The sequence below is a fragment of the Macrobrachium rosenbergii genome, chromosome 22 (genome assembly GCF_040412425.1).
Source record: "Macrobrachium rosenbergii isolate ZJJX-2024 chromosome 22, ASM4041242v1, whole genome shotgun sequence".
NCBI classification, from domain to species: domain Eukaryota; kingdom Metazoa; phylum Arthropoda; class Malacostraca; order Decapoda; family Palaemonidae; genus Macrobrachium; species Macrobrachium rosenbergii.
This window is the reverse complement of record NC_089762.1, coordinates 20352879-20369550: the sequence shown is the minus strand read 5'-3', so window position 1 is coordinate 20369550 and position 16672 is coordinate 20352879. Positions and strand designations below refer to the sequence as shown.

At 40.2% G+C, this 16672-nt stretch overlaps 1 protein-coding gene across 1 annotated transcript in view; it reads left to right on the top strand.

The window, feature by feature from the left end:
• LOC136850621 (uncharacterized) overlaps nucleotides 1-16672 on the top strand; it is a 58370-nt gene that overhangs the window by 16729 nt on the left and 24969 nt on the right. Inside the window, exon 3 of the mRNA XM_067124316.1 lies at nucleotides 10463-10622. Coding sequence (XP_066980417.1) covers nucleotides 10463-10622 — 160 coding nt within the window. The remainder of the gene's footprint in view (nucleotides 1-10462; nucleotides 10623-16672) is intronic.

Genomic DNA, 16672 nt, shown 5'->3' with positions numbered 1-16672 from the left:
TTTTGGAGAAGTGAATCGGTGTTTGCCTCACACTCTTAAGAGATGTCAAGGTAGCATACGAAAATTGCTTTTCTCTGGGACCATACATTGCTGCTGCTACAACCTTGGGGTCAGGGGTAGCTCTGCTCCTATCCTTTAATCCTGTTTAGGAGGGTTTTTAATTGTTTTGTTGTGTTTTTTATGGTTGATGGGTCGATTGATGGAGTCAGTCTTCCCAATCTTTTCATAAATCTTAAAGTACTGGTTAGGTGGTTGGTATACTGCTTTTGTCCTGGTATTATGATCTATGGTCTAGTCACATTGTGGTCACGCCCCGTTGACAGATCATCTAGAAGTCGCCAGCTTTATAGGTCACTACCTTGCTGGGGTCTCTAGTAAAGCAGAAGCAGGCTAGGGTGACAGTAACCACTCAGTCAGCTATGCTATCAGATAAGGAACCAAAATATTTTATCTTTAAAATTGTTTTTTTTCCATTATTCTTAGCTGTCTCTACCCCCTCCAAAGGTGGTATTCAGCTATATATATATCTGGCAGGTAAGTCTCATGAACAAAATGATATTTTTATAATAAAATAAAGTTTGTTCATACTTACCTGGCAGATATATATATTCATATTGCCCTCCTCCTCCCCTCAGGAGACAGTGGCGTTAGAAAATCTGAATAGAAAATGGGAATGGTTCCTGATGCCCGCCTCCCAGCGGCGGAATGTGTACTAACCACCTGACCGGCCACTGCGTGTGCCGCAAATTTGAAATTCTGTCGGACCTTCGGAGAATACAGCTATATATATATCTGCCAGGTAAGTATGAACAAACTTTATTTTATTATAAAAATATCATTTTCATATAAGTAACTTTCCAAGTAATTACGTAGCTATAGTTTCTAACTTGTGTGGCAGCCTTTATTTAGTGTAGGTGACAAGCCCTGCTCACCAAGAGGAGTACTGGAAACAACTTAGCAGAAAACCTCATTCTGTTTCTGCCAGCTCTTGAGTAACATTGGGGGTTTGCTGCAGCTTTTGTTTACTGATTTTTGGTTATATGGCTGGATTTCAGTGAAGTATTATTGCTTATCTGAGTAGCCTTCAAGCTTTAATAGCTTTCAGGATAATTTTTGCTAGTTCTTTGGTTATTATGTGTCTGATTTAAGTTCACCTATTTTTGCTGTTGTAGCAAAAGTTGCAAACCAGATTAATCAAATCTTCATATGATTCTCATACAATTTGCAGTGTATTATGATTTTCATACAATTTGCAGTGTATGTAGTGGGCAGAAATATAGTAGGGAAAAAACTTGTATTAAATTTAATAGTTAGCAAGAGTAGAATGGACTTAAATCTCAACTAGACAAATTAGAGAGGGATAGAAAAGGAAGCGGTCTCTAGAGCCAAGAAATGAGCTTCCCTTACCCTAGGTTTCTACCTTAGCCTAGGTTAGGAAATAGCTCTGCTATTCCTTCTTAACCTCTTCCTGCCTTTTTTTCCTGCTATTAGCCCTCATACTTTTAATCCACTTACTCCTGCACCTGACTCCCTTGCTTTCGATCCTTGCCATTGCCAGTCTTGAGTCTAGGTTTAACAATAAATTTAACCTAGTAGTGAACAGAGTGAAGTGGAGGAGGTGTTACTCGTCCTGTCAGTTCTCCTAGACCAAGGTCACTCATACTCCCCTAAACCTGGGAGAAGGCATGTCAAAAGTCCAATGGAGGCCTAGGTAGTCGCCCCCTCAGTCGAACCTGTTGCATGTTCCCAGGTATAGGTGGACAGCCACTGAAAAGGCGTCTTGACAGGAGAAAGTGTTATGCAAGTGGAGGAGGTGGCTGCTCATCCTACCGGTTTTCCTAGACGAAGGTCCCTGCCATACTCCTCTAACCTGGGGAGAAGACACCGGAGGTCCAGTGGGTAGCTGCCCCCTCAGTCGAGCCTGTTGATAGCTCCCAGGCTTTGACAGACAGCCGTTGGAAAGGCATCTCTGTGGATGTGTGTCACTTGTCGTCCAACTCCCAAGACTCCAGCCTGGACTTGGAAGCACCGCAAGCACTTTCTAGATTCGTCTCGTCCATTGATGAGGCAGGCGCACAGGCGATGCTGACTGCTCTTCTCTGATTCCCAGTTAGTGGCTTAAGGAGCCGGGCACAGTCCTCAGCTTCCTGCAGCGCATGGAACAGTCCAGATTATTTCTCTCTTAAGCGTACTTCTGTTGGGTGCCAGTATTTGGCTTCCAAGCTCCTAGCAATCCCTCTCAGGCGCCCGTTGTCTTTGTTTAAGCACCCTTCTCTTCATGAGTGCCTGACGCCACCTGAGCTTCCGCCAGTTTCTGAGCGCTCAGCGCCAGTTGCCAAGCGCCTGGTGCCCGCTTCTGAGCGCCCGATGCCAACTCTTCAGTATCAATCTCCTGCTCGGAGCGCTAAGCACCTGTTTCCGACCGCTGGTCTCTTAGCCTATGCAGCTCTCCTTCAATTTTTGTGGGCCAGCTTTCCTATCCTTTTTTGGTTCATGCTAGCCCTGGTCTCACCTACCTCAACCTTCCCGATGAGGAGCCACCCAGATGACAGACCTAGGCACCCCACGATGTTGCTTTCCTTGTCTTCTGGGAAGGCACTCGAGGAGATTGAAATTGGGTTTCCTGCTTAGGGGGAGCAAGATATGGCTTCCTTTGTCTTTCCTCCCTCACACTTATCCGTGGGAGGTTTTCTTTCCTACCGGGGAATTTCCTTCCCAACGCTCGGTGTTTTTGTCAGCGAAAATTATGTTTTTTCATCAGCAGAACTTTACCTCCTTATCAAAGACCTTTTTGAGTTGTTTGAAGCTTTCAGCTTCTTGGATTGGATGGTGAGAGCACTAGCCAAAAAAGACCGGAGATTGCAGTGATTTAGTGGAAACTTTGCCTCTGACTGGCTAGGAGTCCTTTCTCACGCTGACAAGACCATCAGGGATGGCCCTCTTGAACTTGCGGCTGATTTTGCTTTGGGATTTTGAAGAAAAGAGTTTTATGGTTCCCTTTACACTAAAGGAGTCACGCAGCCCCAGAAGTTGTACCTCCAATAGAAGTTGACTCCTGGCGCATTCTTCCAAACGCCCCAAAGATTTGTCCGCGTTTTTTCCTAAGATGGTCTCTCCTCTCCAGCAGCATCCCTTTCATGAGAGCAAGATGAAGTCCAGTCTAGGACCTGCTCCAATGTCCTCTTCTTAGGCAGAATTATCAAGAGGAGCTCAAGTCCTTGCCCAAGAAATGAGGAAGAAGTCCTCCGTGCACAAGTGTGATTCAGTCTTCTCAAGGTTTGGGAGAAGTGGATTAGCAGAGGGACAGAACAATGGATTGTCAAAGTTTTGAGGGAGGGCTACGCCATTCCGCTCATGGAGAGCCACCCTTTAGTCCCTTCTCCCATCATTTTGGCACCCTACTTAAGAGGCTCGGAATATTGGGCCCTTTTGGAGGTCTCCTCTCTCCTTCGAAAGAGAGTCATAGTAGAAGTCGAGGACATCAACTCAGACGGCTTCTGCTTCTGTCTGTTTGTGGTCCCCAAATCATCAGGGTTTTGGAGACCAGTCCTCAACATAAGCGCCCTCAATCTCTTCGTCCGGAGGACGAAGTTCAAGGTGGAGACGAACCAGTCAGTCCTTTCATCCATTCACCAGGGCTTTTGGATAATAACCTTGGATATGCAGGATGCATACTTCCACTTCCCCATCCATCCAGCGTCCAGAAAGTATCTAAGGTTCGTCTTCCAGGACACACTCTCAGGCACCCTACATGAGCATCTAAATGCCTGTCTCCTCTTGGAGCGCCGGTGCCAGCTAAATCTTCCAGTTACGGGCTCTTTGCTTTGACCTCTCTACAGCACCTCAAATGTCCACTCGAATCCTCGCTCCTCTAACAAATGACTTCATTTAATAGGCATAAACCTTAGTCTATAACTGGACGAATTGCCTCTTCAATTCCCTTCAAGGGAAAAGTGCACGAAGGACTTGAATATCTCTCTCAGGAACTGGGAATTATCAACTACCTTCAGGAGTTCCAGTTGGTCTCATTGCAAGAGTTCCTCTGTGGTGATGAGTCTCAACTCTCGGACTTTTCAGGCTTTCCTGTTTGCCCAGAGAATCACCAGCTACCTTCAGATGGTCCACAAGTTTCTAGCCCTTTCGTCTGCTTGGCCCATCAGTGGATGAACCTACTGGGGACTCTGTCATCCATCAAGACGTTCGTCAAGTTAGGCAAACTTCACGTGAGAGTTGGCAATTCAACCTACGCCAACTGGGACAGGGAAACACAGCTGGACACCTACACATTTCCCATAAACCTGGAGATCAAGTCAGACTGGCAATGGTGGCAGTCCAAATGTAGCCTTTGTGAAGGATAACCCTTCACCCTCTGGGTCCAGACCTAGACTTCTATTCAGACTCCTCGGTTCTAGGTTGGGGAGTCCTCTTGGGGAACCGGGAAGTTTCTGGGACGTGGTTGCCAGAAGAACAGAACCATCACATCAACACAACATTACTATGGTAGTCCATTCAGACAATACCACAGCCCTATTGTAAATATGGAAGTGAAACTGCACTCACTTATTTTCTCTCTGCCAGACAGCTGGAGACCTTATGCTTTGAACAAACTAAACATTCTAGCAGATGAACTAAGCCGTCGGAAGCAGGTCTGTCCCACCGAGTGGACCTTGGATCCCCTGGTACATTGGAATATGCGAACCATGGGGCAGGCCGACATTGGACTTGTTTGCCACCTCAAGGAATCATCACCTTCCTCTTTTGTTCTCCAGCCCCAGACCCTCTGGCATGGGCAACAGACGCCATTCTGCAAGACTGGTCCTACTTGGACCTCAAGGCCTTTCAACATAGTCAGGGAAGAGCTGAACAAGTCTAGGGGTTATCGCAACGTTACGATGACTCTCATAGCCCCATTCTGGCCCATGAAAGAATGGTTCCAGGATCTGCTACAGTTGTGGGTGGACTTTCCAAGACTTTCCCTAAAAACTGTCTACTCAGACAACCTCACTTTATAAGAGATACCGATCTTGCCTTGACAGGCTTCAGACAGTCTGGAAGCTTGTCAGAGTGTAAGGGTTTTCAAGAAGCGCTGCAGAGGCTGTTGCAAGATACAGTCATCGATTTCCTAATTGCGTCTTCCAGGCTAAGTGGGCGATTTTCCGAAGCTGGTGTTTCAGACTCAACATCTCTTCTTCTGAGACATTTTTGGCCCAATTGCGGATTTCCTTCTTTATCCTAGGAGATCTAGGAATCTCTTGTCCTCCACCATTAAGGGGTATCGATCTGTGTTTAGCACAGTGTTTAAACATAGGTGTCCTGAATCTTGCGTCAATCCCAGATCTTAATGACCTCGTCAAGTCCTGTGATATGTCTAAGCAAAGAAAGGAAGAAACCAGCTCCTGGAACCTGGACGTACCGTAGGGTTGAAGTGGTTGACAGGTCCCTCTTTTGAACTCCTTCGTTCCCCTTCTTGGAGAAACCTTACTTGGAAGACTCTCTTCCTCGTGGCCTTGGCTACTGCTAACATATTAGCAAGTTCCAAGCCATCGTTAAAGGGTAGGTTTTTTCACAAGGAGACGCAGTTTGCTACTTTACCCTTGGATTTGTAGCCCCGTTCTTTCTCCATTAAGTCCTTAATGGATACCTTGGCTCTGAAGAAGCAGAGAGAGTTCTTTGCCTTGCTGGGGCTTTAACTTATTACCTGAGCAGGACCAAAAAGATCAGAGGACCATCCAGTAATCTCTGGTGCTCTGTCAAGAACCCATCACTCCCTCTGACTAAGAACACATTGTCCTTCAGCAAAGACATAATTTCTGAGGCACACTCAGCTTCAGGAGGACATTTTACAACTTTTAAAGTGAAAGCTCATGACATCAGGGCAGTCTCTACCTTATTAGCTTTCAGGTACATATGTCCCTCACTGCCATTCTGCATTTGGCCTACTGGAAGTGCGAACTGATCTTCTCATCTCACTGTTTGAAAGAAATTGAAAGTGTTTGAAAATTGCAGTACCTTGGGGCCATTTTCAGTGGCTGGCTTGATGTTGGGGGAAGCAGCATAGCAGGGTGTTGAATTTTCAGGAGCCAGGGGGCCACAATGTACCTGGAGTACCCACCGGTCTCAGTGGATGGGTTGTGGTGTTTTCAGTGTAGGTGAAAGCATTGTCTGGTTATTTTATTCTGGTACTGTCCCCAGGGCAAGGGCACCTTTTGTAAGCTTTGTTAGCGATTAGACATATCCTTTGCTGTAAAGCTCCCACCTAAGTAGAGGCGCTCCACAGCTATACCCCCATGCGACTACACGTTAAGATGGGCAGTATATACCTGCAGCAGGTCTCTTACCAAATAAGGAAACGACAAGCATCGTCTTCAGTGCTAACAACTTTTCTATTTTCAAAGTCATTACCATAACTTAATGTTTTGGAGTAGAATATGTCCATGCATCCCCCCCACCTGTCAGTATGGGATTAAGCTATGTAATTACTTGGTAAGTTACTTATATGAAAATAAAGGCTGCCACATGAGTTACAAACTATAGCTATTCAATTATTTGGTGAGTATATACAGAACTTAATTTTATCATGAAAATAACATTTTTGTTTGCCTGCATACATTGTATAGTGAAAAAAAGTGGTCAGAAGTGGAAGAGGAGGTTTCAATTGGATTTACACTAGAAAGTTGACAGACTTCAGATTTGTAGATAATACTATTTTAACCAGCCCAGCACAACAAGATTTATAAACCTTGCTTAATAAAATGCATTCTATACCATATATAGGGAGTTGAAACTCGAAAATAACTCTTAAGAAAAGCAGAAGTACTAAGGACAGATCATGCACAAAGGGATTAATTAATATTAGATGGAGAAAAGATTAATGAGGTTGAAGAATGATATCCAGTACAGATTCTCTCTCAGCATTGCTATAGAAACATGACTCGTGGTACAACATGAGAGTATGTCTCAAAGATTATGTCAGTTTGAAGTAAATCTTTGTGAAAAACAAATAAGGTAGATTATGGAAGTTCTATATGTACCTGTAGTTGAGATAATTATGAAAGGGAGATAGAGTGGCTTGGACATTCCTTCACACAACCCCATAAGCGTAGTTCATGGTAATGTCAGCTGGGTTCCTGTGGGCACTAGAAAAGCAGGAACATCTAGACCCAAAGGAAGTCTGAGGATAAGCAGAGGTTTGTGGAAGACAAAACACAGCGAAGGTACGAGTTGCAGAATCACAGAGTGCTCATTGCATTTCTAAAAATTCTTGCACCTTAACTTTATTTAATAGCAAACCCTTAACTTAGAGCTGTTTCTTATGCAAACCACCTCAGAAGGAGCACTAATGCTTACTTATAGCGCTGTTTTCTTTTCATTAGTGCTAGAGGTAAGTACAAAATTTCCCAGCTGAGATTTTATCACCAACTTGTGTTTTTTCTCTTCAGTGATATGAGAATATAAACGTTTTACTTCTATATAAGAGATACTAGTGACTCCTGGATCAGTCTTTGAAGCTTTTTAACAAGGTAGGTAAGTAAAGGATGTACCTACCCACTCGTTTATTTACAGGCTTTAACTTTTTCTTTGGTTGCTATTTGTTAAAATGTTATTTGTTGCTGTGGAACTTTTGACTGCATGGTTGTTGAAGATGACTTTCTCTTCATGGGATTACTGACCTTCAGCGTGGAATTTTTCAACACTGGTTTGGTCTTTGTATGTATGATGGATGTCTATTCTAAGATGAAAGGAGACTGTGTTTTATAACAGCATGTATGTCTTGATAAGAGCATATGTGCCATTTCTTTATGTAACCCATGATCTTCCATGACAAGAATGTGCTGCTTGGTGTCATTTGAATGGGCAAAGTACTGTACAGTATAGTTTTGTCAGGAGGTATACACCTTTCTTCACTCCTTTCTTAGATGTGGCCTTTGCCTTTGCTGTTGATTTAATTTCTCATCCTACTCAGGCTGCCTAGTCTGTTGGGGTATCAGAGAAGACCGTTGACACCTGAAAATGCTTTTTATATAAGTAACTTACCAAGTAATTACTTAGCTAACGATTATGCTCACACGGCATCCTAAATTCAAAATTCATGGTAACTCGTCAATTGCAAAGAGGGGGATGACAGGCCCCGCCCACTGCAACGGGAGCGTGGAAGCAACTCACAGCCAACGGCGTCATTCTCTTTTATGCCATGCTGCCGACAACACGTCGGTGACTGCAGTCCTGCCTGATTCACCTGTTGTTGCATGCTTGCTGAAATCAGTGAAGTATTTTGCTTTTGTTTAGCTCAAGCTGTTGTTTTTTGGTTTTGTCAGTGCCTTTAGACCTCCTTCTAGTGTGCTATGTCTGGTTCATTAGTCTGATACTGCAGTATAACAATCTCGAGGAAGAGACCTTGGCTTTTCCTGCAGACTGTTCGCCAGTCATCGATAGTCCTTTTTGGGGACCCCAGAAGGAACCCAGGGTTTCAATGGGCTTGCCCTGGTCAGGACTTGTTGAAGGGGTGAATTCTCTAGTTTCAGGGCAGGAGAATCACTTAGATGTAGTCACTCATGCAAGACACCTACTCTGCCGTTAGCTCGCCAGAGGAAATACTACGTTCCCGCGGAGAGTCATTGCCATGTCCTAGTCTGTCGCTTGAACATCTTTGTACAAAGGGAGTGTCTCTCTCGCAAACAGAGGCAGTGGCACTGGAGTTGACTGCCATGGCAGCATTCCAGACAGTCTCTTGGATTGGTCTGTGGTCATTGTCAGTAGCCAAGATCGCATCCTCCTCTTTGGGTTCCTGTATGCCTGAGGAAGGCGCCACTTTTCGGAGACCGATGTTTGAAGGTAGGGCTGTCACATACTACCAGATGGTAAACCTGTGGGTGAACCTGGTTCTAAAGAGGCAAGACACTACTATCTCAGATCTCCAGGTCCATCGGGTCCGAGTCAGCATTGGCATTTAGGAACAGACTGGTACTGGGTTCTGCCTCCCTCTTTGCTAGACGAGAGGTGAAGGCTGCAGTGGACAGGCTACATGTCTAGAACAACGACAAGCTTGTCACCAACCAGTGACAAAGACCCAGGTCTTCACATAGCACTGCAGCCAGACCCTCGGGGTCAGTCTGGCCCTTCCTCTTCTGGTCAGAAGAAGTCCCAGACTTCCACAGCCCCTCGTAGAGATATCAGCCTACTTCTGCCCCTGGAGCAGGTGCGCAGTCATGACCCTTTCAGCCCTCCCATGCTAAGAAGGGGGCCAAGGGTAAGAAGAAGGGTGGAGGACTCGAGGGGTGGCATTCCTCCCCGCTTGCTGCCGATGGTGCGGGGTGCCTGCCGGGCCACTGGGCAACAAGGCAGCTATACAGAGTGGAGACCTGGGTAGTGGATGTCCTTCGAGTAGGAATCTACTACCCGGTGAGTCTTTGTCACCCCTCACCCTCAATTTGGTTCACACTGTAGAAGTCTTGAAAGAAATTAACACTAATTAAATGATGATGAACGTGATGGAATGATAAATTAAATAATGGAGATTTAGTTAATAATGTGATCATAATATTTTTGTGAAGAGATGTGAAATGAGCTCTACAGCAGTCACACAAAAAGTGAAAGTGAATAGGCCATATACGTTGTACTGAATATGCACAATAGAGACCTCACAGTCTTGACCAGTATAGGTAGGTGTGATGGGGGATGTATTTCCTTATCTATGGAAATAAAGCCTTATATGACTAATGGGGTTGACAAAACAAGTACAGGCAGCCCTGGTTAAGGGCAGTGCTTGTCTAGCGACGAAAATCTGCAATTTTCGGTGCCGAAAATTGCTGATTTCCGCTTATTGCCGATGATAATTAGGTATTGACGCTGATACATAGCTAACAGAGGCGCCGAAAATCGGCGCTTTTCGGTGCTGATAAGTCTCAAAAATTGCCAATTTTCGGTTATCATCACACCCTCATAACTGAACCCCCGCCGATAAACGGGGACTACCTGTACTATATATACAGTTTTGCATAAGTACACGAATCTTATTTTCCTGATGTCCTCATCCTGGCCCTTCTGATAAGTTTCTTTCCTTCAGTTTTTTGCAGTTTTCCAAGGTGTTAATGATATAGCGGGCAAGGAGGTCCCTCTGGTATATTCAAGATTGTTTTGTGTGTTGATGACAGTTCTCAGCAAATACTTTACCATCTTGGAGAAACAGGAAAATTACTCAAAAATGAATGCTTGTATGATTATGAAAATATTTAATAATTTCTTTTCTGTTTTGTTTAACAATTAATTTGACAGTAGTGTTATAGAGAAACAGACAGGCTACATTTATTGTATGCTTTACTTATTGCAGTGCCATTATTTTTGGAAGAGTTATTTCTTGTAATATATCCATACTGTACATATAATTTTTTTCTTCATAGGTACCATTAATACCTCCAGATTCTTCTGATGATCCATACTGTACATATAATTTTTTTCTTCATAGGTACCATTAATACCTCCAGATTCTTCTGATGATGAAGATGAAGATGAGCGACATCCTCCAACTCCATCCACAGACCTTACATATGGGGATGTTGGCCTATATGCTTTTGGACCTGGTGGTAAAAGACTTGTTGACATAGCTGTTGTCATTTCACAAATAGGTGAGTTTTGCCCTTTATATTTGAGATATATTTATATTGATATGAAGTTTTCCTAAGTTGAAAGTTGAAATGGAATAGGTCACATATTGGTAATCATTGTTAGAACAAGCTTTGAAGGAACAAGGTATTGATATATGTTTAAAACAGAATTCTCAAAAGAAAGTATAGCTGCTTACCAAGTAATAAACATTCACCTGCTGTAGCAGAATATCCACATAAGTAGGAACATGGTTGAAACATAGTTGTTCCTCAGACTAGGAGAATATTAGCAAGTGAGAAAAATAATGCATCAGAATTAGGATCTCTCATAGCTCAGGTTGTGAGTGAAACAGCTTTTTTATGGTCTGACCCATGAGCTGCCAGCTTTGTCAATGTTTGTATGGTTGTCTGTCCTGGTATTGTAAGTAGGGTTAGTGTGCCATAGAAAGCTGTGAACAGTGACCTCTAGTAGTTGAAACAATAAGGTGAAGCATTGCATGATGGGAAAAGAATGATTTCAAGACTCTGGTGACTATTAGAGAATGGAGCATAAGTGTTTCAAGATACTTGTGAATGACACCAATAAGGTAAAAGAACAAGGTAGACTGGTCTTTCAAACATTGCACTTTGAATATGATCAGCAGATAATAATACTTTTGGAGTTGGAAAAAATGTGACTAAAGACAATCTGTACAACTTGAGTGAGGGTAAAGCACTCTCAAGCCCTCCTCTTTCATAGAAATGAAAGGATCCAGAATAATGCAGGTAGGATCCTGGCCAGACCTCTACAAGGTTTTATAATAGGCGAGCTTGACATAATCATTTATTGTAGCATTATTTTCCCTTGGATATCTTATGAATAATTAACCCTTAAATGCCTACTGGACGTATCATACGTCGACTAAAATTGTCTGTTGGGTGCCAAGTGGACGTACTGTACGTCAACTACAAAAAATTTCAACCTTCGGTCAACTTTGACTCGACCGAAATGGTCAAAAAGTCAATTATAAGCTAAAACTCTTACATTCTAGTAATATTCAATCATTTACCTTAATTTTGCAACATATTGGAAGTCTCTAGCACAATATTTCGATTTATGGTGAATTTTTGAAAAAAAACTTTTTCCTTAAGTCCACGCGGTAACTCGGCCGAAAATTTCAGAAATTCTTTCGTCATTTTGTCGTAATTTTTGCACTGTTTTATATTAGCCATTATGTAAAGTTTTATATATGAAAATGTGTGCAATTTCATGTAAAATACAACAAAATACAACCCATGGTTGTAGCTTTTATCAATTTGGAAATATTTTCATATAAATCTCGATAACTACTAAAAATTTCAACCTTCGGTCAACTTTGACTCGACCAAAATGGTAAAAACGCAATTTTAAGCTAAAACTCTTACATTCTAGTAATATTCAATCATTTACCTTCATTTTGCAACCAATTGGAAGTCTCTAGCACAATATTTCGATTTATGATGAATTTTTGAAAAAAACTTTTTCCTTACGTCCAGCATAGAAATTCTTTAAATCACGTTGTCGTAATGTTTGCACCGTTTTATATTAGTCGTTACATAAAGTTTTATATATGGAAATGTGCGCAATTTCATGTAGAATACAACAGAAAATAACTCATGGTTGTAGCTTTTATCAGTTTTGAAATATTTTCATATAAATCACAATAACTGCCAAAATTTCAACCTTCGGTCAACTTTAACTCGACCAAAATCATAAAAAAAACGCAATTATAAGCTAAAACTCTTACATTCTAGTAATATTCAATCATGTACCTTCATTTTGCAACAAACTGGAAGTCTCTAGCACAATATTTCGATTTATGGTGAATTTCTGAAAAAAAAAACTTTTTCCTTACGCTCTGCGGCGTAACTCGACCAACATCTCAGAAATTCTTTCATCACGCTTGTCGTAATGTTTGCATCGTTTTACATTAGTCGTTACATAAACTTTTATATATGAAAATGTGCGCAATTTCATGTAGAATACAACAGAAAATAATTCATGGTTGTAGCTTTATCACTTTTGAAATATTTTCACATAAATCATGATAACTGCCAAAATTTCAACCTTCGGTCAAATTTAACTCGACCGAAATGGTCGAAAAACACAATTGTAAGCTAAAACTCTTACATTCTAGTAATATTCAATCATTTACCTTTATTTTACAATAAATTGGAAGTCTCTAGCACAATATTTCGATTTATGGTGAATTTTTGAAAAACATTTTCCTTCGTCCGTCGATAACTCGGCGAACATCTCAGAAATTCTTTCGTCATGTTGTCGTAATGTTTGCACCGTTTTATATTAGTCATTACATAAACTTTTATATATGAAAATGTGCGCAATTTCATGTACAATACAACAGAAAATAACTCATGGTTGTAGCTTTTATCAGTTTGGAAATATTTTCATATAAATTACGATAAATAGAAAAAATTCGACCTTCGGTCAACTTTAACTCGACCGAAATGGTCGAAAACTGCAATTGTAAGCTAAAACACTTACAGTCTAGTAATATTCAATCAATTAGCTTAATTTTTCAACAAACGGGAAGTCTCTAGCACAATATTTCGATTTATGGTGAATTTTTTAAAAAAACATTTTTTTACGTCCGCGCGTTACGGATTCATGCATCATATTGTGATAATATTTTCTCTGTGTTGCTTTGATCGTTTTACAATTTGTTATATACCAAAATCATCGCAATTTAGTGTACAATACAAAGAAAAAAAATAATCCGTTAGCTTTAACCGTTTTGCTCACAGCGCGATTTGTATAAAATTATACATGAAAATTTTTTTTTGTGCTGTCATGTTTCAATATTTATATATGATAATGATATTTTTTTTTAATTTCTGATGGTTGCATACTAAACTTCAGGCAATGACAAAAAAAGGAGCCAAAGATGAACTCTTAATCTTAAAAACTAATTGTGCTGTGATTTAAAAAAAAAAACTTTTTCCGCTTCGGCACTAACTCCCAAACGCTGCCGGCATACGGGAGACGTTTTTGTAAATAGAGGCTCGGCGTTTGAGGGTTAATTGATGAAATGTATGTACAAGTAACATAGATTTTCCATGATGTTAATTTTTTAAAAATTAGTTATAGATACATACTATGAAATAAACATTTTCTTTGTATACCAGACTAAGTAAACCCCACCAAGCACAGAAATAAAATGTATTAAGCTTTCGAATGGACCACCTCCAGTCTTCTTCAGAATACAACAGATATATGCTGAAGAGGAAGGGAGGTGGCCCTTCAAAAACTTGATCAATTTTATTTTCTTGCCTTGTGGGTTTAGCTTTAGGGATAGATACATTGATCACTTTGTGTCTCTAACTAAAAGACCCTTCTTTTATTAATTTATGAGCTCCCAATCACATTTTCTTTGAAGAGACAGTAAATTTTACTATAAGCAGCTGTTTATAGCTTAATTGTTACCTATTGCCTAAGGCAATTACAGTAATACAGTAGATTTCTATTCAGAAGTAGTAAGAGGAAGAATTTAATGTATGAGAGAGAGAGAGAGTATGGTTCTTGTTATTCAGGGCTTTTATACATGAGGGCTCTAGATAACTGGAAATTCCAGGTAATTGAAGTTAGCCTAGTAGCCTAATGGAAGACCTGAAAATAAACTGATTTTCTGAGGCTGCCATGACATCTCATAAAAACCATGTTGGAAATTAGGCTAAATAGTTTTAAAAAACTCAGTATTTTTAATCTTTACTTCAGTCAACTCTTATAAAGTTACAAATAACCTAAGCTTTGGTATACTAGCTTATTTTGCACTTTGGGAGGCTAGTTTTCTCTTTAGAAAGTAAAATGGAGTTAGAATTTGATTAATAATGTTATACTGTACATACAGTGTTTGAAATATCTTTTGGTATGCTACCAATGTTCAAGTCATGAATATTGGTTATGAAATTCCATTGTTTACAATTCACTAGTTGATGTACTACAATAGCCAGAGCATAATATTACACATTAGATGCCCTCTTCAGAGAGGAAAATTAAATGCAAATCACTACTATCCATTTCATGGACCGCGAGTCATTTTTTCTCAAATATCTTTCAAATTAATTATTTGATCGAAATGGTACTTTGACACAGTGTACGAGACACTCTCTCTAATTTTTGGTAATATGGTGCATTGTCAAATGGTTTTAGCTAAGGTGTTTACTCTTGACTTACATGGTGTTGCCAAGCATTGCCAAACTATGCATTCAAACATCCTTTATTCCCATCCTGCCCCTCCCTCTCCCTTCCCCTCCTCATCCCTCCCTCAACCCACTTTCCTGGCCTCCCCATCTCCACCCCCCTTTCCTGTTTATGGGGGATAGTGGACGTTTGATTACGTAGATTAGTCCTGCTGACTCCTGTGACTTTGCCTTTAAAAGTCAAGAATAAACGCCTTAATTAACTCCATTTGACAATGCACTATATTACCAAAATTTAGCGGGAGGTGTCTTGTACACTGTGTCAAAGTACTATTTCAATCAAATAATTGGTTTGAAAGATATTTAAGAAAAATTATGACTCGCTGTCCCTGAAATGGATAGTAGTCATAAGGGTATTGCGGTATTAAAAGTACTATAATATCTTACAGTGTATTATGGGCAAAATGTGAATATCAGTTGTAGTTCCATTGATTACTATTAAACAGCTGATGAGCTTGAGTAATAGGCTGAACTATTACAGTAACCTCTGGTTTAGTTGCACTAATAGGTCCAAGGGAGGTGTGGGTATATCCATGGTGCATTTATGGGAATAATGAATAACTCAACCTAGGGCTAGGCGACCCTAAAATCCATAAAATGTGTATCAAATCCAAAGGATTAATAAGTATACATTAACTGATTCCCTGATCACCCTGAATATTTTTGGCCATTAGTATGTGTACAAAATTACATTGTCATGAGAATCTTGATTGAAACTCCAGTAGATAATTGAACTTGATGTAAGTTGTGATGTGTTGCAATGCCATTTCATGTGTTTAGAGATGGAAGTCCAATTCCCATTTTGACTAATACTGTAGATGGTTCATGTAGATTTGTTTATATAATGGAGCAGATTATCAAAGAGAGCTATCAGAACCACTGACAAAGCTTCATCCTTTTTCTGGCCTTATTCCATTTCCATCATGAAAAATGTGATAGCAGTAATTTTGCAATATTAAGGGGTCCAGTTATGATAGCAGTAGCTTTGATACATCATCATATGAAACAAAAGCAAAGAAGAAAGTATTCCAAATTTTAGGTGATGGAAAAGGGTGACTAACAATGGAAAATCTTGTTGCCTTTCACAGGTAATACTGTAGTGTGATTCACATTGATTGTGATAGTGAAGGTAACTATTTACATGATTCCAAGAGTTTGTAGATGGTGATGTTATTGATTTTATAATTTTGGAAACTTAACAGAAATGCTGAACAAAATTAAGAGAGTTACATTAAAAAAATGGTGTCTAACAACAGAGGCTTAAGGGTATAAAGAACAAGCCAGATATGCAGCAGTACTGGACTAAACATCTTATGTGGTCTACTGCATTCATTGGAAAATTATTAATATATTGTAGGTTTTGCAAAATAAAACAATACTTAACGTTCTCATTTCATTTTGAGTTACTCAGGTTAGTAAAATGGCTCTTTTGAACTGCAATACTGTAATCCAAAAAGTCTATCATCTTGTATAGAAATATTGTTTTTGGAGGTACATCTGCACATATACTTTTTCGAAATCCAAGAAAATAATATAAATTTTACTCAAAATGTAATTAAAAATTTGTAAGGGGATTGGTTAATGTTTAGAATAAGTGTGTATCTAACACAAAACAGTCAGATAACTTTCATCACACAAGCAGCCCATAGTGCTACAGTAGTATATGTTTGTGTATGTATGTATAATGAATACTGTGTTCCAAATACTGTAACTGAAAAAATCAAACAATAGGCTAACCTCTAAAGATGAATGGCAGGGCACATTGTAAGAACTGCATTACACTGCAATATTGTGTGGTTTACAGTGCAAATAAAATAATTGCAACCTGCAAA